Source organism: Varanus komodoensis, unplaced genomic scaffold, assembly GCF_004798865.1.
Source record: "Varanus komodoensis strain SLA01 unplaced genomic scaffold, ASM479886v1 scaffold22, whole genome shotgun sequence".
NCBI classification, from domain to species: domain Eukaryota; kingdom Metazoa; phylum Chordata; class Lepidosauria; order Squamata; family Varanidae; genus Varanus; species Varanus komodoensis.
In genome coordinates, this window is record NW_025335606.1 from 15130233 (window position 1) to 15152417 (window position 22185).

The 22185-nt window shown below is 41.0% G+C and overlaps 1 protein-coding gene across 6 annotated transcripts in view; it reads left to right on the plus strand.

Annotated features, from left to right (window-relative positions):
* The first annotated feature begins 329 nt into the window (after nucleotides 1–329).
* Nucleotides 330–22185, plus strand: part of SLC1A3 (solute carrier family 1 member 3) — a 56690-nt gene continuing 34834 nt past the window's right edge. For 4 of the 6 annotated variants that reach the window (XM_044431269.1, XM_044431270.1, XM_044431275.1 and 1 more), the window contains exon 1: nucleotides 330–510. In XM_044431269.1, coding sequence (XP_044287204.1) covers nucleotides 330–510 — 181 coding nt within the window. The remainder of the gene's footprint in view (nucleotides 511–22185) is intronic. The other 2 variants (XM_044431273.1, XM_044431274.1) reach the window with 2 other exon arrangements.

Below are 22185 nucleotides of genomic sequence, written 5' to 3' on the forward strand. Positions count from 1 at the left end.
GACTACACCAATATAATCATGACCTTTCAAAATAAAAAACCTAAAATTATGTGTAATTTATTTCTTGGTAGTTTTTAATCCATTTTTGTCTAAAGAATTTAATAGTTGAAATGTCATCTGCAGTTAAAACAGATCATGGTTTTGACATTTGAAAACTGCTATTGAAACTTCGTATTTTTTTCCTTTTTCCTCTGTCTGTCTGCCTGCCTGCCTGTCTTTAGGTTCCATTATCTCTGATCAAGGAGAAAGAGCTTTCTTCCTTTTTTTCTGGGGAATTTTTTTAACATTAATAATCTATAAAGAAGATTCCCCCCCTCCCTGAGATACAGATGACTAAAAATAACGGAGAAGACACAAGATCAGGCAATAGGATGGAGCGCTTCCAGCAAGGGGTCCGGAAACGTACACTTATGGCAAAGAAGAAGGTGCAGAGCATCACAAAGGATGATGTTAAAAGTTACTTACTAAAGAATTTTTTTGTGCTGTTCACCATCATTGCAGTCATTGTTGGTGAGTAACTTGATCAAGGCAACAATCTTGAAAAAAATCACTTGGACAGAGCTGTTGGTGTTCACTTTCTGTCCTTGTTGAGAAGAACTTTAGGTAGAAGTGATATTAAAGTATGGCCTGCTAGGGCTAGAGCCCCAAATCTTTCATTTGGAACCTCGAATCTCTGGAAAGGCATCTCCCACCACCCTGCTCTGCGTGGGCACTTGCTGAAACAGAGGCCCAGAGATGCTTGGTTATCCCTGTTGCATCTGATGCCACTGGAGCAGCTGGCTTTTTGTCCATATTTGCTTCACCTCCTGCTGCCCCTGCCCCATTACATCTTTCTGCCTGAATTTTTTTCCTGAAGTTAAATGCCTTTTCCCCTGCCCATATATCCTTTTTGTACAAATATGGGTGTCCCCAAGGCCCTTTACAGACAGTGAAACGCATGTGTACACACGCACACATACACACGGGGTGAGTCTAAAGTATATGTGAATTATTATGTGCAAATTTGTGCACATTTTTGACCTCAGCACTAGATCTTTTTAGTACCTAGCAGTCACCCTGACTTTAAGGCTTGAAAAATTTTCTACTTGGCTATTCAATATTGTTCAAGAGATGGGGAAAGTTGCATTACTGACAGCTGGGTGTACAGTTTTTCAATTATGCATTGTGTCAGTTTAATGCTATAGTATTCAAAGGGAGCTAAATGGAAGGAAAATTGTTGAAAATTGCTGTATCCTTTAAAAACAAGTCCTGTTTTTAAAGGTACTATAGCCAGTCCTGAAAGAGATGCTGCTTTATATTTCTTTATTTGCAAAAAATTTATTCCATTTCACATCTAAATAGATTTTGGAGCAATGAAATGATAAAAGGTAAAAGAGAATAAAACATATTAAAAGCTTTTAAAAGAACAGATACTAATAAAAACTGACTGGTTAATCAAGGAAGGCTTGTGGAAATAAATATACTACATGTGCCCAAAATACTACATCTGCTCAAAATCCTGCAAAACTTTGCAGAAAATCAACTACAAACTCAGTGGCATCTCCATGTGATTCTCCAAATGCATTTGTTAATTATCTCCTATAAATAGGTAACCCGGCACCCTTCAGACTTTTAAACTGCAGTTGCAACTACCATCAATCCCAGCCAGCAAGACCAATGGGCAGGTTATAATTCAAAGCATTTGGAGGCATTGAGTTGCCTAATTTTGAACTAGAAAGAGTAAAGTTTCCAAGAACTCCTGATTCTGAGCAAAGGCAAGCCACAGAAATGAGAATGGATAACCTAATACTCAGCTATTTTCCCATCAAAGGAAAAGAATTATAGCACATGTCCAAGGTCAAGTGTTTCACTACCCGTGTTCCTCATGCTATTTACTAGCTAATGGGAAATCTACCTGCTCAAAGGAAACATAAGACAATCTGATTAGATACTGTTTAGAAAGCAGATTAGGGGAATGTTTGCAAAAGTGTCCTTTTTGGATTATCTATAGTCAATAGGAGAAAGGTCGACATGGGAATTATCCTTCTTGTATTGACAATACACTGAAATATTTATTTCCTTTTTAAATGCTTCAGATAAGAATTTATGGTGAACTGGATTCAAAGAATTGTGCAATTGTGTCTATATAGCAAAGAACATTTGAGCTTGTGTTTTTTAGTAGCTAGTGCCCTGTCTTGCTTTGTGGTAAATCTCTTTTTAATTTTTAAAAATATATATCATTGTAGTTTGCCATTCAAAGAACGATTTTTTTAAATCCCACTGAATGGCTGTAGGGCACATCCTTAGCTCTCTGGATTGTGACCTTTGGGCTCCATTTTCTGACAAAAGATTTTTATAAGAAGAAAAGCATTTACTAAAGTGTGACCTGTATGATAACTATTTGATTCTGGGATTCTGCTATATATAAACAAAAATAATTTTGTACCCTGAATAGTTGCTTCCTTATATTGGAGCAGATCAAGCACTGGTACAATTAAAAAGAAGACAGAAAGTTTGTTTATTCCAGTCACAGGAATTAACTTGGCTTGCTTCATTAAACTCTGCAGGTATCACAAACACAAAGTTATGTTCTGGTAAGAAATTTTTAGGAAGGGCAAGGCAGGCACCTTTTCAAAGAAAGGATTTCCAGATTCCAAAACCACTTTCCAAGGGCTTCCTCTACATGCAATGTGGTCCAGCGCCTACCGGCCTTTCGATACCATGTGTTCAGGCACGCTGTGGTGTGAACCCCTTCTGCACACATCCCACCAAAAGGAACAGGACCTGCACGCCAGCATGGGTGGTCTTCCACAGTCCCCGTTAATGTCCACTGGCCTTGCAAAGGAGATCTCTCAACTAGGGTTGCACCCTTACTCAACTTTAGCAACTGATCTGACTCAAAATTCCTTGAAGGCGTAATGTCGTACTTGCCTGGGAATAAGCTCCCATGAATGCATCGTCTTCATCGTAATGCATCATATACTTAAACATGTATAGGATTCTGTCGTCACTGTTTAAGTCAGTCTTCCCTGGCTGATGTTTCCAAATGTTTTAGACTTCAATTCCCAGCAGCCCCAAACATCATGGTCAATGTGCATTGATGCAAGGAGTCGTAGACCAAAGGAAGGAAAGGACTGTCACTGAAAATGTAGCCATCAAGTGTTTACTTTTTACCCTTTGCTTTTCAGAGTTATTTCCTTTGGGAAGCAAAGAGTAGCTTACAAGGAGGATCAGAAGATTTCTCATCCAGACACTGATTAGGCTTAGAACTCTATTGTTTTATCAGATTATGAGCGCCATGACATCATATAACTTTAGACTCCTCTCTTGGTATCATGAATGGCTTTTATCTGATTCCTCAAATAATCTTGAAATATTGTTGAAAGGGTAATTACATGGCCGTGGAACTCCAAGTAATAAACATTGTCTGGGTTAGATAGTAAAGATCTCTGTCCACAAGTGTTGGGAGTGGCTGTGAAATGGGTGGGATGTGGTATACATGGAAAACCCTCATTGCCTTAATTACCATCAGAAAAAAGTCACCAAATGGATAGATGGTTTTACAAAATGACCAAATTTGTCTCAAAGTCCATTTCACCCAATGGTACTTTGGATTAACGAGCTGATTGTGTCCACAAAGTATGATTCAGGCAAACAACACATCACATTCCCATGAGGAAATTCTTGTTAGAGTCACAATCTCATATGAGATTGTGGCTCCTCTTATGTGGGGGAATCACAACTGGATTTTTTCTGGTCAAGGAAGGGAAGGACCAATCTTGTCTGAGCTGCCACATGTCCGCAAGTAGAAGAGTGATGTGAGCAGGTTTTTACAGAATCAAGAAATTAGCTGATCATCAGAACTAAGGGAGCTGGTTCCTTTGAGTATATGTGTGACAATTGAGCATGGCTTTGTATGATGAGTTTCCTTTCTGTCATTTGTATTTGTCACTGCTTGAGGTTTAAAATGCAGTGTTAAAAGTTTCATACTTCAGTCATCCTAATGCCCTGGTGGATTATCGAATGTCTATTAGAAAGAGTCACATCTGGAAAGCTTAATTAAAGTAATGGCTACTTTTCTGAGTTTCTGAAATGGAATGATGTTAGCAGAATTGCAAATCTTAACATAAAATTTCATACTTCCATTTGAATATTGAATTTGTGCAATATAATTTTGCAAAACAGATCTAAAAATTAGCACTGCCTAATTAGCGCTGGTTTTGCTAGCTTGAGCTGTTCAGCTAACTAGTGTGCTCTACAGAATGCTTCCTCAGGCTTGTTGTTGTGGTTGTGTAGATGTGTACGTTTTAAAGTTAGCAAGAGAAATGGATCTTGGTACAATGTATGATGGGATCTTGTTGGCAATATCCTGCTGATTCAGAAAGTTTTTTGCAAACTGATTTATGACATATTGCTATGCATGTTTCAACAGAAAAAGCCCAGCATTCCCCAGTCAGCATTTATTTCTCAGCCACTTATTTCTGGCTCAATTTGCATAAAATTGTGCCCCCTTAGTTTGCACAACTGCAAAAGAACTCAGGCTGCATCAAATGATTTTTCCTTAAATAGATCAACATAGTTAATGTCTGTAATGGTACCACTGGATATTTTCTTTTTGCATGGATATTGCCTGTTCTAATCAGCAATGCACAGAGTGGCATATTCTGAAATGGGGAAAGATTTCTGTCAGCCACAGTTCTGTCCAGTGCACAGAAAAGAACCAGAGAGAAATGATGAGGGCAAGTACAGAACTTTCTTCTTCACAGCAAAGTTTTCTAGCTGTGCTGTGGCAAGGGCACCTCAAACTGTCAGGCAACACCAAAAATAAAATGAAAGAGGAAGAAAAGAGAAGAGAATTAATTAATAAAGCTCAGGTGATTTTTTTCTCAAAGTTGCAGCAATTTTAAAAATAAATTCACAAAGGTACTTGTTAGGTATAATCAGCTATCAGACTTCTAAATGACAATAGACTGAAAACAAAATGTTTCCTAGGGCAGTCCCCATTATGGTCATTGCTAACTAGCTAGTTTACTTGTTGGATGAGCATGGGATAGGAGTGGGAAACCCCCCAAACAAGAAATCTCTTTTTTCATTTGTTAAACAGTATATTTTTAATATTTCTCAGCGAGCCCGCTTACTGGAGACAGTAGTAGTTCTGTAGTACAATCCTAGGCATTTTTGCTCAGAAATAGGACAGGTTGTCTCCAAATAGAGAATTCCAGCACTACCTATCAAGAGACATTGGTAAACTTTTTCCCCTTAGTTGGGGCTTTTGTGGAAGGAAAAAAGTGGCTGGGAAGCACTAGAGGATTATAAATTGGAGATCATCTTGTCTAGACTCCTTAAAATTTAATGACCGAGGCAAGATGGTTGTATGACAAAAATCTCATCTGAAAGTCCCCATCATAAGTACACACAGGAAGGCAGCTTCATTATCTGACACCCATCCTATCATAGAATCATAGAAGAGAAGGGTTGCAAAGGGCCATGAAGGCCATCAAGTCCAACCCCTGCTGTTGCAGGACACTGATTTACACCATCCCATTCGGATGACTGTCCAGTTGCACCTTGGAACAATTCTAGTGTAGGAGAGCCCACAACCTCTCTAGGCAACTGATTCCACTGTTGTATTGCTCAGACAGTGAAGAAACTTTTCCTGATATCTAGTCTGATATCTAGCCCATTATGATATGAAGGTGCTGTCTGCTTTGCCATTTCTATAACTGCCTTGTAGTCTACTGGTTGGTGACAAAGATTAAAATAAAATTATAATCTGGTCATATGTGCTACGTTTTACCTGATCAGCCTTAACTAACGCCCTGAAAAGCATTCTGGTACCATTTTCATTGTGCTGGTGGTGTATCTCATTGGCTTGTTTCCTGTGATGGTAGGACCTGGATCTTGGATTGTCTGGGAGGATTTTCTTTTGTGGTAGGAATTGTGAGCAGCCTCTTTTATTCTGATTCTATAATTTTCCATCAAAAGGAGTTGTCTTGAAATGGAGATCTGAGGAGCAATGAGGAGGGATTCTGTCAGTGAACCAAGAGGGTTCTGAGCTCTTCTTCTTAAAAAATGTCAGCCAAAACATTTGTCCTGTTTTTAAGGTTTCCTGCCAACCCTGCATGGAGCACTAGTGGTAGCATCTCAGCTAAGAGGTACTTCCTGCTGTAGTTGTCTTATTCTGACACATTAAAGGCTGCTTCTAGACTGAATCCGCTAGGCTGCCTGGACGAGCACTGCAGTGCAGATTTCAGAATGGGGATTAGAAGTTAGTAGTGGATTCAGAGCACTGATCACAGGCAAATAAGCCAGAGTGAGCTATTATCCCCACATTATGGAGTAATAAAGTACCACTAAGTGCCATCAAACCTCCACAATCTCCTCATCCTCTAAACCCGTAGCAAACTTTTGTGGTTCCCTCTGGCTACCCTGATGTCACAGAGCAGCTACACAGTTGTATGTTAAGGGATCCAGCAATTCATCCGAATTTTGTTAAGTGTAAACACTTAACCAGATCAAATTGAATAGTTGTTATGATTAGAGACTCATATAAATACAAATAAACTGAAAATTTAACTTATGAGATCAGCATTTCCTTAGTCTTACTTTCATTGTATTTACAATATTAAAAAAGCTGCCAACACTTCATTCTGATACCTGTTGCTTGCAGAAATGAAACATCCAGTTCTTCAAGGATTTTCTTACAATTTACAATTTCAATCTGATCTCCACATCAAATGGAGAGCACATTTCTAGCCAACTTGAATTCTCCAATTCCACAAGGACTTAACTGTGCAGTGAAAAGAACACCCTGAAATCTTCTTTGTAGTGGTACACGGATGAGGGGGCAAAACTGAACCCAGTAATGTTAGAGCATTAAGGAAGATGTAGCACTTCTAGGTATACTGCCAGTGTAATCCCATAATCAGGATTCACACCCACAAATTATGGGGAGTGGAGTTTATTTTCTAGGGAGTGCATATTTTAGAGATTTGAACCTTTATTTCTATGAGACAGTAAATGTTTAGCCTGAGAGGCGCTCCTTATTGTGCTTTATCCTTTTCCCAATGTCATGGGCTTTCAAAATATGCCAAATTGATGGAAGGGGATTACAGGATGTGAGCTGAAGCTGAGATAGAGGCATGACTATACTTCGTTCCTGGCTGAACCAAGGTTTGATCTGGAAATGTTCGGTTCTGCTCTAACCCTGCATAAGCTCTGAGAGCAGGATATTAATGGCTTGTGCACTGGTGAAGGAACATACCCGACTGCAACATGGGCACCATATCACGTCCACATCCATCGATTTAGTTACTGAATGGGGACAAACATACCAAAACGTTGAGGAACACACTGTAAGCCCAGCAACCACATCATGGCACCTATAAAAAGAATGCCATGAATCTCTTTAATGGACGCTTAATTTTCCTTCAGTTTTGTATCTTGGATGTTTTCATTTTGATTACTGTATTCCTTTAGACTGCCCCATTGCACACACTAGTGGTTCCAGAGCTAAATCAGTGGGCGAGGGGAAATGAGAATTTCTAGTTCCAGCATTAGTTTCATTTCCCAGTCTAATATCCAAGAAGAATAGGATACCAGTGGTTGTCTACAAACTTCACAAGTCCTATTTTGTATACTCTCAGTACTGCCCCCTTATACCACAGACTGAGATTTTTCCTCTCCTTTTTCTGGAATAACTAGGTAGCTAAAGAAGACTTTATAATAGCTAATTGCTAACTCATCTGTGGCAAATGGAAATTTCCTCCAGACTATCATATAGGGGAGTTATTGCAAATTGGAAGGGAATTGGTTCTTTTTATCCCTTTAATTCAAAAATGGATAAATGACTATTTCCCATTGGGAAGTATGGGCTAATATCTGAACTAAGGAATGATACAAAAAAAAGTTGCTTTACATTGCATGAGACTTATTGTCCCGTTAGCCCAGTATGGCTCCTTTCCAGGGTCATAGATTTGGTTTAGTAGAGATACTGAACATGGAACATGACACTTAATATATGCAAAGCACGCACTGTATCACAGAACCCCAGACGCTAACTGAGAACAGGGTTTTCTGAGAACTATTCTTAGCAAACCATTTTAGAGAGTCAATAGTGCTGGCACCTGAAGCCTTTTGGTACTTTATTTGCAAAGTTATTATTAACACTTTTTTATCTGACCTGTTCTCCAAGGACGTCTATAGTACACATGCTCCCCCTCCAGTTTACCTTCACCATATCCCAGTGAGATAGGTTTCTAGAACATGGTGTGCAATTCCAATTTCCCCACATGATAAAGAATTGTGTAGGGCCAGAAAGTGAGATGGCAACATGGCCTATGCATTTGGAGCATCAGCCTTGTGGAGAAACACCCAAGAATCTTCTTAGTTTAGGGGGAGTGAAAGGAAGCATGCAGAGTATATACAAAAGTTATATATACACTGAAGTTTATATAAAGTATGAAAAGTTGTGAATTGAAACACTATTTCTTGTACAACATTCAAACTCCTTGTTAATGAAACTCACTGGCAGTTGGTTCAGGACAAGCAGAAAGAATGTTCCTTCACATAGAGCACTGATGGCGAGCCCATGGCACGCATGTCCAAAGGGGCACACAGAGCCCTCTCTGGGGCACATGATCGCCCCAGCAGCCATGCGCATATTTGGAAAGATTAAGGGCACCAGGCAGCAACGTCACGCATTAGCCGCAACTCCCCGAGCTTTCGCATGGCCGGTCAGTGAGCTGCCAGGGATTTGCTTGGACTGTGATTTTAGCAGAAAGCAGGAAAAGTAGGAAATACACTCAGTTAGGAAATATACTCATACGCCTTTTTCAGGGCCGGCCAAAAGCTGGTGGTCAGTGGAATGTTGCCCCCTTGTGCTGGTGGTCAGCAAATTCAGGTTTTATTGTAGTGTTGGCACTTTGGGAGAAATAAGTGGGTTTGAGTTGCAGTTTGGGCACTCGGTCTCTAAAAGGTTCACCATCACTGACATAGAGTAACATGTAGAATTAATTCTGAGTGGTTGTTTTGGTGTTTAGCAAAATAGATTGGCAAAGCCTGGACTTGCCCAACCTGGTGTCCTCTGCTCCCATCAACCCCCAGTCAGCACACCTTCTGGCCATGTGGATTGGAATTGGCAGGAACTGCCTAACAAACCCAGAGCACACCAAGCTGAGGAAGGCTAAATTAGACAAATGGCTTTCAGTCACTGTTTTTCATCAATGTGCAGAACATTTCCAGGTGGAGGGCTTCAGGTGTTACCCATCAAAAGATTTTGGATGACAAGTCCATTTCCCCCCACCCCAAGGTTTTTTTTCTTGCAAACAGTGGGAAAATACAGGAGGATTACAAACAAAAGACAACAGTTTGTGGACACCCTGTAAGTCTCGGAATGAGGCATGGTGCTGGTGCTGTTTAAGGCTTTGTCTAGAAACACCATTTTTAAGTTAGTTATCAGAGCAAAAGATTAAAGATTAAATGTCTGCTGGAAGAGGAGGGCCTTAACCTGGCAGAGTATATCGTGTATACACTAGCCACATATCTCTGGGAAGAGCATTCCAAGATGGGGAACCTCTACAGAGAAGGTCTTTCCCGGATGATCACCTGCTGCACTATTTCTTCAAAAGAAAACCCTCCAAAGATCATTGTAGCATTTGGGCAGAAATTATGAGAGAAGGTGCTGCTTCAGATAGACTGGCTCCATGCCACTGAAGGCTTTAAAAGTCACCACCAATGTGTTGCTTCAGCCTCAGAAACTGACTAGCAACTAGACTGTTGAAGTAGCAATGGAGTGATGCATTCAATATGGCCAGCCTCAATATACAGTCTTCCGGCTCTGTTCTGAACTACCGAACTTACTATCAAGGAAAGGGTATTGGAAAGGTTACTGAAGGATCTTAGTTAGAAAGCAATTTATTTACTGTAATTTCATGCCTATGACTTTAACCAGTAGAGAAGAAAGCAGCAGATTGCTAAGCGTGGACTGGTTCAGCTATCACAACCAAACCATGGGTGGTCCATCAGAGAAGTGCCATGGGCACATACTTTCTTATTTCCTCCCTCATGGTGTGGTTCTTTATAGATGAGTCAGTGCCAAGATGTCAGACTCGTGAAACTGTCAGTTTTTACAGTACATACGTATTATGTTTAGATCCTACTTTATTTATTAATTTATTTCATATAATTTAATTTTATTTTTATACTGTTCATTGGCCAATGTTTTCTAGGCAGTTCACAAAAATTAAATCAGAACGGTTGTATGAAATAGAAGTTAATCAGTTAATCAAAGTACTTGCCACGAACCATTAGAAACAATGCAAAACTAAAGCATCAACATGGAGACATAAAACATGAGTACTTGGGCATTTCAGTTCTCATTTGACACAAACCTATAGTTAAAGCACAATTTCCATTTTTTTAAAAAATCCCTTAATTAGTGTGACTTCATTTATCCAGTTAGGAGATCGCCTTTGCAGTCCATTGCTGTTTTCTTCACAAGACTAGTTCCATTTTGTAAAAGATGCTGCTGCAAATAATGCAACATGAGGCACCCCTGAGCATGAGTACGCTGTTATATCATTTATTGACCATCTTATACATTTATTTATTTATTTATACTTTCATTTATATGCTGCCTACTACCATAGTCTCAAGGTGGCTTACAACAAAGATAAAGATAAAAACACATATGAAATAAAAAATAAAAACTTCACTATCAAAATTTAAAGCCTAGCAATAACAACCAGACAAAGCTGCAGTGCAGGGGAGGGCAGGATCAATTACTATCAAAGATGCTAAAAAGAAATGTTCTGCCTGGTGCTGAAACTGCAATAGAGATGGTGCCAGGCGTACGTCCTGGAGAAGGCTATTCCAGAGGCAGGGAGCAGCCACCGAGAAGGCCCTTCATCTGTTTGCCATCCCCCTCACCTCTTTGAGGAATGGCACTTGCAGAAGTGCTTCCTGGCCTGGTCTTAAGGGATGGGGAGGTTTGTCACACTGAGGCACTATAAATTTTGCTGCGGGAGAACTGCACAGTTGGCAGAAGAGTAGATGGTGGAATAATTCCTCCATACAGCCATCACCACAGACACATAATTTTTCCCTTTGGGAACATGTTTATGCATGCTTCCAGATAGGCAGTTGACATCTGCTAAAACCTGAGTACTATGAAATCCTTAGCTGTGGAAAAGTGATGTTCTGCAAATAATTTGCAAATTGGTGAACTTTTTATGCCAGCATACCATGGAGCAGAAAGATTATTATTAATCATTTCCCTGTCCATAAATGTAAGTTCTGTTCACCAAGCAAAGCACTGCTACAAGTTATACTGGTCAAATATTGCTCCATTATCTCATTCGCTCATGCCAGCATTTCTTTGAGAGACTTGAAATGGTCATTTTATTCGATCTGCTCCAGTGCTGGATTATGCACTTCTACTCAGGGTAGGCCTGTTTCTGCTCTCATGAGTACTGTAAGTGCCCCTGGGGATATCGCAGGATTTTCTTTAAGTATCTGCTCTGGAGTAATTCATGTTGAACTATAATTTCCTCAACCTAAATCTTGGACTCCAAACACATTTGGGCATCTGCTTTCCCCAGAAACATTTTTCGAACAATGTCTACCATTTGTCCCCTTTTTGAGGAAAGCATTTCCGGAACTTCTGAATAGTCCTTGATGCTATTAATTTTACACCTTCAGAATGGGTTTTCCAATTGAGTCTTTCAAGTATGTATGGCCCTAATATTTGAAGGAACTATATTGCTCTATGGTCTAACAATCTGTTGTCCATTTATGTTTGCTGGTTCTCTTTCCAAAATCCAGTCTTGGTTTGTGTTGCGTTGATACTAAGATGCTCCTAACTGCAAAAGGAGCTAAAACTAGCTCACATTCTTTGCAGGCCAGTTTGATTAATGTATTTGGTCTGGTTCTTGTTGAGTACTGTCAAGTCATCTCCAACTTATGGCAACCCTATGAATGAATGCCCTCCACAATATCCTGCCCTTGACAGCCCTGCTCAGCTCCCGTAAACTCAAGGCTGTGGCTTCCTTTATGGAATTGATCCATCTCATAGTTCATCTTCCTCTTCTTCTGCCTTCGACTTTTCCTAGCATGATTTTCTTCTCCAGTGAGTCTCCATGCCTTCTCATGATGTACTTGAAGTACAACAGCTTCAGTTCCACCATTTTTGTTTCCAGGAAAGTTCTGGCTTGACTTGATTTAGGATCTGCTCATCTTTCTGTTGTTTCAGGGTATTTGCAAAGCTCTCTTCAAGCAGCATGTTTCAAATGCATCAGTTTTCTTCCTATCAATTTTCTACAGTGTCCAGCTTCCACACCCATACATAGTGAGATTCATCTAGGAAACTGATTATCTGGATCCTTTTCAGTCCGGCTTCAGACCCGGGTACAGTACTGAATCTGCCTTGGTCGCCCTGTACGACGACCTGTGCAGGGAGAAGGACAGGGGGAGTACATCCCTGTTGGTTCTCCTGGACCTCTCAGCGGCTTTCGATACCATCGACCATGGTATCCTTCTGGATAGACTTGCGGGATTGGGGGTTGGAGGCACTGCTTTGCAGTGGTTCCGCTCCTATCTCGACGGTCGATTCCAGAAGGTAGTGCTGGGGGACCATGTCTCTACGTCATGGCAGCTATGCCATGGGGTACCACAGGGCTCCATTCTATCCCCTCTGCTATTTAACATCTATATGAAACTGCTGGGAGAGGTCATCAGGAGGTGTGGGCTGCGGAATCATCAATACGCTGATGATACCCAGCTTTACCTCTCATTCTCCACTAACCCAGATGAGCCAGTGGCTGTGCTGAACCGGTGCTTGGCCGAGGTAAGGGAATGGATGAGGGCCAATAAACTGAAACTCAACCCAGACAAGACGGAGGTCCTGTTGGTTGGCGGATCGGGTTTCGGAGAGGGTGGATTTGACCTGGTCCTGAATGGTGCAACACTCCCTCTTAGGGATAAGGTCCGCAGCTTAGGCGTACTCCTCGACCCGGAGCTTTCTTTGGAAGCTCAGGTGACAGCGGTAGCAAGGAACGCCTTCCTTCAGCTTCGGCTGATTAATCAGCTGCGCCCCTACCTGGAATACGACTGCCTGGCGACGGTGACACACGCGCTGGTGACTTCCCGCCTAGACTTCTGTAACGCGCTTTACGTGGGGCTTCCCCTGAAGACAGTCCGAACACTTCAATTGGTGCAAAATAGAGCTGCCAGGTTGCTGACGGGGACGGGGCGTTATGCTCACATGACTCCAGTCCTCCGTCAGCTTCACTGGCTTCCCATTGAAGCCCGGGCCCAATTCAAGGTGTTGATTATGACCTACAAAGCCCTAAACGGCTTGGGTCCTGGCTACCTGAACGAGCGCTTACGTCCGTATATGCCCGACCGCCCTTTGAGATCTGCGGGAGAGTCCCTTCTCCGGGAACCCTCCATGAAAGAAATTAGGAGAGTAAGTACCCGGAGGAGGGCTTTCTCTGCGGTGGCGCCCAACCTATGGAATTCACTCCCCAAAGAGGTCCGCCTGGCACCGTCGTTACTGGTTTTTCGGCGCCAGGTAAAGACCTTTTTATTTAAACATCATTTCAATTGTTAAAACATATGATCTGGCCTGGGCAACTTCTTCTTCCTTCTCTTTCTCCTCCTATATTTTTATTTTATACTGATAATTTTAATTTTGTATTTGTAAATCAATGTATTTTTTGTATTGTTATATTTAATGGTAATTTATTATGTACTATTGTATTTCAATGTATTTTATCATGTTGTAAGCCGCCCCGAGGTTTCGGCAAGGGGCGGCATAGAAATGCTATAATAATAATAATAATAATAATAAATCATCTGCATACTTGAGAACTGAAATTTTACCTGTTTCAAGTATTTGTGTGTGAGGAAGGAGAAGGCATGTGAAGCTATTTCTTGTACTATATTGTTGATGAAGTAATTAAAGGGGAAAGAAGCCAGAATATACCCCTGTCTGACCACAGCAAACAGTAATGCCCTCCCTCCAATGGCCATGTAGACACACCCATACTTGCATAACATTATTTTGATCAAGCTCGAATGAAGCACACTATTTTTTATCAATATTTTTATTGGAAAGGTTTTCCCACTAGGCACGACCTGTTCAATCAGAAGCTGAAGTCATATCTATAAATGCTGAACAGATTTTCTTAGTAGGCATGATGATGAGGAGGAGGAGGAGGAGGAGGAGGAGGAGGAGGAGTGGTGTAAAGGCCTGACCTATAGTGCTGCACACTTTATGAAAGCCTTCCTGTTCTTCACCAATTATATTGTTAGATTCCTCCCAGATTTATGCAGAAGGCTTTAAAACTAAAGCTCTGAAACTACACTAAATATGCCTATTGGTCTGTAATTTTTAGGAAACCATTTGTGACCTCTAAAAAAAACCTGGGTCTGCTACACCAGGAGACCAGCTGGAAGGCAAGATACCCTTTGAGTTAATGTATATGAACAGCCTAGAAAAATAAGGTCCCACCATTGAAGATTCATCTGGAATAGCTCAGGAGACCGCATATCTTCACCTGACAATTTGTCCTAGCTTTCACCCCAATCTCCACTATAATGTCCTTTATCATCACTTGCTGCCATTAAGATAAAATCTATTCACTAAAGAATTTGGGAAGGGGGGGATGGTTGTTAAAGTGTTGACAAAAACATTGCTGAAATGCAAAAAACTTTTTTGGGGGAGTGAAATAAGAACCTCCTCCATAATTCTTTACGTTCCCCTACTGCCCCAAGTCTCTGGAATTCAGCATTGTTTTCTCTTATAGATGCCTGTCCCAGGACTTTCCAGCCCTTTTTCTCCCGTTTGAGTAGGTTTTTACAGATCCATCACAGAGCCAATAGGCTATACTAGTTTCCTTTGATCTGTCTAATCAAGCTTCTTTAATCCATTTGGTGAAGATCCTTTTCTCTGCCCTACATTGTTTTTCATATAAAGTGATTGATGACACAATTATTCTTTTTTGTTGTACAAATACTGGATAGGTGTGGTCTCAAGATGGATACTGTTTCTTGTTATATTTCTATTATATTTCTTTCTCAGCACTTTGATATATAAGACTTAACACAGTTTCATCTAGTAACAGAATCCTTTCTCCTGGTCCATCTCTGTGATCCATTTCCATCACTATTTCCCTGTCATTGCACTTCCATTATTTGACGTCAATAGTTAGGGAAGGATAGTACCAATTTAAGAGGTAGGCGATCACTTTCTACTATGTTTCGTACTGTAGATTGTATGACACCTGTCCAAGAAAACTTAATATATGATCCACAACAATGGCACCTCATTTGAAAAAAAATGTGAAATAACCTTCTAAAATATGCTTACTGTTTTCATTTAGATTAAAAAACAAACAAACCCTGCTATTTAAAGATTAATTTAAACAATGCTTGGTTTCCTGGGAGAACTGGTAGGTGGGGAAAAAAACTCCTTTTACTATTTAAACATTGTTGCTGAAATATGCAACCTTGCTATTTATCAGATCTCATAGGGGACTTTTCCCTTCTAAATACCTTCTTTTAGAAATCATAGTAGTCAAAGAGAGGATGACCCCTATTTCCAAATTAATTTATGGGGTTGAGCACACTACAATTTATTTCATTTTTTTTCATTCACATTTTAAGATTCCTAAAGCCCAATTCAGTACCCACCTTTGCACCACTGGAAACATGAATGTTGAACAATTCCACTTTCTCCTACTGCAAATAAATTTCTGACAAATCTGGTAAGGATGCTCTTTTCCCAGGCAAGGAGCCCTGCAGGTCCTTCACTCCCCAGTTAATATCATATTATATTAACATTGAGTATTGCATCGGACAATATTGTAAACACTAGTATTGGATAAAACTGTAAATTCTTTTCTAGTTGTCCCAAAGACTGATTTATTACATTCAGGAGAATGAGAGGCCTGAATTACATTGAAATTAGTTTTGTTGTGTTAAGGGACTTTGAATACAGTTTCAAAAGATGTGTTCCCCTTTTTTGGCACAGAGGATTCATTATAAACTCTCCCTATACATATCTAGAGTCCACTACAGTATAAAATGGAAGCTAAACCCAAAGTTAATACTTAGCAAAGAAATAATGCAAAAAAAAAGATGGTAACAAATTGGCAACTAAAATACCAAATTATGGTTATGATTATGATTTATTTCATTTCTGTGCCACCCCATTGCAAAAGCTCTCTGGGTAGTTTACACCTAAAATGCCTGGGAAAATAGAAAGGTGCTGGTAAGAGAACATTTTAGGGCCCTGGTGAGTATCTCTGGGAAGCTTATTCCACAATTAAGAGGTAACACGGCAGAAAAGCCCTCTTTCCATAGAGCTCCTGGCAATCTCCTACCCAAGAGATGGACCTAAGTTTATATTCATGCGTGCACGCACACACACAAGGTCTTCCTAGGCGGCTAGGACAACTGCTTAGCTTCAGCAGTTTAGCTTAGCGTACTGCAGCCCATCTTGTGCTCCCAGGTAATTTCCTAGGGTCTCAAGTATGGTTACTCCAAGAATGCTGTTACTAAATGCTGTTTCCAGTTCTGGTTCAGAGCTAAACTATGATTTACACTAACTGTAGTTCAATAAACTGAGATGTTGCTGCAAATGGCAGTTATGGCAAACTAGAGAGGGAACTGGAACATATGAGAGGAGGAAGAGGCACACACACTGGCCTGAGACACAGACCCGTTAAGCAGACCATGGTCTAGATGTGACAACTGAACTGAGCCACTGAATTGGGTGTCTGCATTATCAAAGGAAAATGCACAAAGTTGAAAGACATCCATGTCAGTTCTTGGAGTTCCTTAGAGGGTAAGTAGGATGTGCGTGTAATAAGTGACATGCTATTCAGAAGCAGCTTATCGTTCTCTTTTTTATTTCTTTCTTTTGTATAGTGTGTTATTTCTTACTAAAAGACCTTCCACAACTCATGAAGTTATAAGCCTGATTATTTTTTTGCCCATGTTTCTCTGTTCTAGTTTATTTTGGATAGGAAGCAGCATTATTTCCATTTAATGGTAACACTTCCCTGATATAGTGCTCTTTGTAAAAGAACATTAATTTGAATGGTAGTGAAAAATTGAGTTGTCATCTTAAGCCACTTCCCCAACCACTTTCCCATGAACTCCCTTTCTTCTGATCTTCTCCATGTATGCTGCCTATGTCTTCAGGCCCTGGTCTTCAGTCCAGAAAGCCTAGAATACTCTGCTATTTATATTTCATGCTACGTGAAAATGTGTAGCACTGTAGGTTCACTCAGTTTAATCAGTAGATTAAAAACTAATTTTAATGTCTGTGCTATGCCCTACTGGCAAAAATGAAGCAGGGTGGAAGGACAATGGAGGGAATTTCATCTCTCATTCCTCCTGTTCCAAAATAAAATAAAATCCAGCAACATGAGTTTCCAGGGCCATCTTGTTTAGTTATCCACTTACCAGTGGGTGGGAATGGGTGATGGAGAGGGGATGGGATCATGTACTTCTTGGGCTCTCCCTTCCCTTCTGCACCCACTGAAATGTTCCCATTTTGACCCTTGCAAAGTCATCAGTGGTTGCTTTTCTGACCTTGATACAGTTCTCATGGTGCTACATGGTGGAAGTGGGGGAAAGGAGATGGAACCAATCACAGATTCCCCCTCCTGATGCCTGATTAAGCACTTGGTCTGAATCAGATGCAAGGTGGATATACTGTTAGTTGGATGTTCCAGTAGAGCTGAGAAACGGTGTGCAGTTTGTTCAGAATGGGATTGCAATCTCCTTGAAGTCTGCAGTTGTTAGTTTAGTTCAGATGCACACATTACCACTCAAGGAATGACAGTTACAGGTAAGCAACCTGCCTTTTTGAAAAGCTGCTTTGGAGCGTCTAAAAGGTATAAGGCAAGTAATTTAGATAAATTAGGGATGGGGAACTTCCAGCCTGTGTAAATTCCCCATCTAGCCCACAAGCTTTTTCTAAAAGCCCTGGCCCTTCTCCCTCTATCCTTGCCAAGAAATCCCCTTCTCTTAACTTCAGTCCCTGTGTGGAGCTGTGATTTCCCTGCAAAGCACCATAAAAAAGACAATCTTTCTTTAGCACAGTGCAGGGGAATCCTTGTTTTCTTCAGTCAGTGGTCAGAGATAAGAAGGAATTTAAAGGCATTTAAATTTTAAGTGCCTTGTCCCCAAAGACCTTTAAAATGTAAAAGTATCTAAAAAGTGAGATATTTAAACCAATGTCTTACTTCTGAACTCTTGTTTCTGTGGTTTGCCTTGGAGAAGATATTCACAGTTGTTGCACTGGGACTTAATCCTGAGAAGACCCGTATAGAACTGAACTGCGCTTTGTTTTTGTTTGGGGTTTTTTGGGGGTATTGGTTTGGGGTTAGGGTTTTGTTTTGTTTTTTGTATCTACATACATTTATTTATTGTTTGCTTGGTGGAAAAAGTTGAAAGTGGTACAAATTATTTCTGACCCATCCCATGCTGGAAGAGCCCAGGAGACTCTTCTTAAACTGGAATTTGGCCCTTGGGTGAAAAACGAGTCCCCACCCCTGTGCGTATGAATTTTAACACGCTGTCTATGGGCCAGCAAAACCAAGCAGCTCTAAATGCTATTAATTTCTGTGGTACTTACAAGGCCCATGCCCAGAATTTCTGAGTGTTGCTCAGAGAAATGCTTTGCACACTGGATATCTTCGATATGACCTAGGAAATCCTGCACAATAGCTGTGAGTAAAATGGCCGTCTGAGGGGGAGGACAGATATCTTTGAAGCAAGAAGCGCCTCTAAACATTCTCGTAAATGTGAAATATTTATCATGTATTGGTGTCCTACAGGAGTATGTGACGCAGCCTGGTGATCAGTTTACCTGCAGGAGGTAACAACTCAGTCAGGTGACCAGTAGAAGTGTCCTGCAATAGGCATTGGCTACAGTCTTTAGCCAGGGAGGAATTCCATCCCTAGATACTTGGCTTAAGTCTTCGCACAGTCTAAGAGGGAAGTCCAAAGTCACCAAACACACAAACGCATACATAGACACAGAGAGAGACTCTGTGGCATGGGACAGGAAGTTGCTCTCTTGCATTATCAAGAGTTGCTCTCTTGCATTTAACCTACTCTAAAAGGTTTAACTGAAGGGTGGTGCAGGGGTGTCATTACAGAGTTTAGCCCCTAAACCTTGGACTTAATTGTATCTTAGTTGCAGTGGAGGAAAGAACACAGTCCAATGGGGCAAAGCTCAAGGAACTGGGTTTCAGGCTGGATATCATGAAGTCCATCCTGATGATTAGGACTCCCAGGATAAGGAATTGGCCTGCATAGGAGGTGGTACAGGCCCCATCAGAGAGGGCGTTCAAGGAAAAAATGGACAACCATGGGCAAGCATGTTGTGTATTATATGAGTGGAGACAGCTGGAGTCAGGGGTCAGACTAGATGACCCAGGTGGTCTCTTCTGACTCACTATGCTTCTTTCTCTAAATCTGTCCAGGTCCATCTGTAAGAACCTTGTATCTTAATGACATCTTTCCTGTTAAGGAACATTTGCTCATCATTTGCAGCTCTGTTAGCTTGGACGTTCAGACATGCATTCTTTCTCTGGGTGGCTGTCTTAACCTGCTCTTTTTGGTGCCTATTCTTTGGGGCTGGAAGGCAATTCATTTGCCTCCTTTGACTCATAAAGGGGATATTTTGATATAAAGTGAGGCAGGAACCTACCCAAAGATGCTTCCAGAACAACCTGTAAAAAGGTCTTATGAGGTTTCACACAAATCTTGGTTTTTGTCAGAGTGAAGGGGATTAGTCTGCCTCCCTGAACCTCTGACTCTGAAAGTCTGGATCTTCATCTGGGCAGGGTTCATCCTGGGCCATGCTAGGACCAGTCATGACAAAAGCAGTAAAAACTGGGAAAGAACATGTGGTTTCTGGACTATTATAGATGATTTTTTCTGATGTCTCCTTCACTTTCTCATCTGTCTCTGCCATTAGTGAGGCACAAACAGATGACAACAGGAAACAGAGTCAGCCATCGTGCAAGATCAAGACTGGACATTGGGCACGGTTGTCACTTGGTCCATAGGCTGTCAGCATCCATCACTTTAGCCTGGTTCATTTTATTTGTAGGAGTTGAACTTTGGAAGTAATAACATCATTCCAGTTAAGAACACCCCTCTTTCTCTGTCAGTGATCACTTTTCCTTGAACCTGAAAGCAGTTCTGAGTTTTGCACTCTGTTCCACATGAAGTCCTTCATCCTTGCTATTGGACATGGCTGGTCCTATAAGCACATCAGAGGGCCGTGTCTAAGAGTGGGACTTTCTGCTACACCTCAGGAAATGCCATAAGGCACTTTATGGCATGGGGAGAAAAGTGATGCAAAGCTAAGCAGAGGGGAAAGTGGAGTATAATCAAGTGCTGTGCAGGAACGAAAGTAAAGCATTTCACCAGATTTCTTTCCTGAAGTTCTTCCATCAGGCCCACCACCATCATGTATAATTAGTGGGCTTCTCAATAGGTGGAAAGTACTGTCTCAAAGAATGCAACTCCCTTCATGTACCCCTCGTCCATGCTCTACCAGCTTATCAGATCCCCAGGTCTTGGTACAAACATTATGATGCAGTTTTCTAACCACCACATCACAATGGTTCTTGGTGTGTCCAGTAAGATTCATCTTTACTTCTGGAAAACACCAAGCATTCTCTTGCTTCCTGTGTCTCCTCTCACTTGCAGGGTCTGGCTGCTGCTTCTTCTGAGGCTATCAGGCCTAGAGCTTAGTTTGTGACTGATGCCCACAAAGACTTGTGAAGGCACTGCCAAGAGGGTGAGCACGGAAGGGCTGGAGGTCAGATACTGAATCAGGTCAACAGGACTAAAGGCCAGAGGAAGTGTACAGGCAGTATTAAAGAGTTTAGTCACAACAGCCCTATTCCTTCCCTGACTTAATTAAAATTGTGTGAAGCTGAGAGGAGGAAGCTGATCTGATCTGCTGATCCCATTCCCCCACCCCACCATTGCTGCACTGGCACCCAGCCCCCCTGCCACCCACATGCTGAAGCAGGAGGTCTGAAGGAGAGAGAAAGTTGGGAACCCTGAGATGCCTTCCCAGTTTAGAACTTTGCAGCTCAGTTTTCACAGATTGCTCTTCAGCAGGAGGGGAGGAATAAGCCTTCCCAGTACCATTCCTCCCTGAAACCCACACCCGAGGAGGCTAAAAGAGACCCTTTATGCCAAAAGAGACCCCCATTGTAAAACATTGCCTCTGTGGGGTGAAAATTTGGAGGAACATGGCTGGCTGGAGAATGTTGGGGGTTGCAGGATTCTTTTCTGTTTGAGCATGCATAGGATTGCTTCCTTACTCCTTTCTGTGTGGAGTCAGACACTTTCTACTGCAGCTCTTTCTTATCTAAGGGAGAGGCAATAAAATTCTTGTCTAGCTATCTTATTTGGGTATCCTCTAAGTCTTTTTTGACAGACAGGACATGCAGCTACAGGTGAACTTGGAACTTAATAGATGAGGTAGTGGTGGAATGACTGAGAAGTGATGGACAGGAACTCAGCTTAGGAGCAGGAGTGAATTGACCAAAACTGTGAGAGATTGTTATTTATTTTTTTTGGTATGCTTTCTAAATGTAATCTTTTGTAAGCTATACCCTATTTTATTATTTTTTACTTGCAAGCAATAATAAGTGGGCACTACAAATAAGAATTTCTTTGTTTTATGGTTTGACTATTAATTGGATTCCAGTGTCATAGACCAATATTTGGATAAGTGAATTTGCATAGTGATATCTATTCACATACTCACTTTGAAAGTGTGAGTAGTTCTGTAGTTTTATCCTTCTGTAGTTATTAATTTGATTATTCTTGTTACAATTTTGTATGCCTAAGAGTGAAACAAATACAACTTTTGGTCATATGGTAGAGCATTTCAGAACCTTACTTTAGCCTAATATCTTTCCATTTTAAAATGAGCAACTATACAATGGAAATGAAAGGGTTTACATTTTAATTTGTTCGGTGGCTGTGTACATCTGCAGCTTTTAAGTCTTTACTTCAGTTCCTGTTTTATACCAAGAATGCAGCCTTGGATACTTTTTTTAATATGTCATTCTGTAGGAAAAATCAGGGATATAGAATTTCCTTAGCCATTTGGAAATATGTACTTCTCCTGTCAGTTTTCTGAATGTATAATCTGTG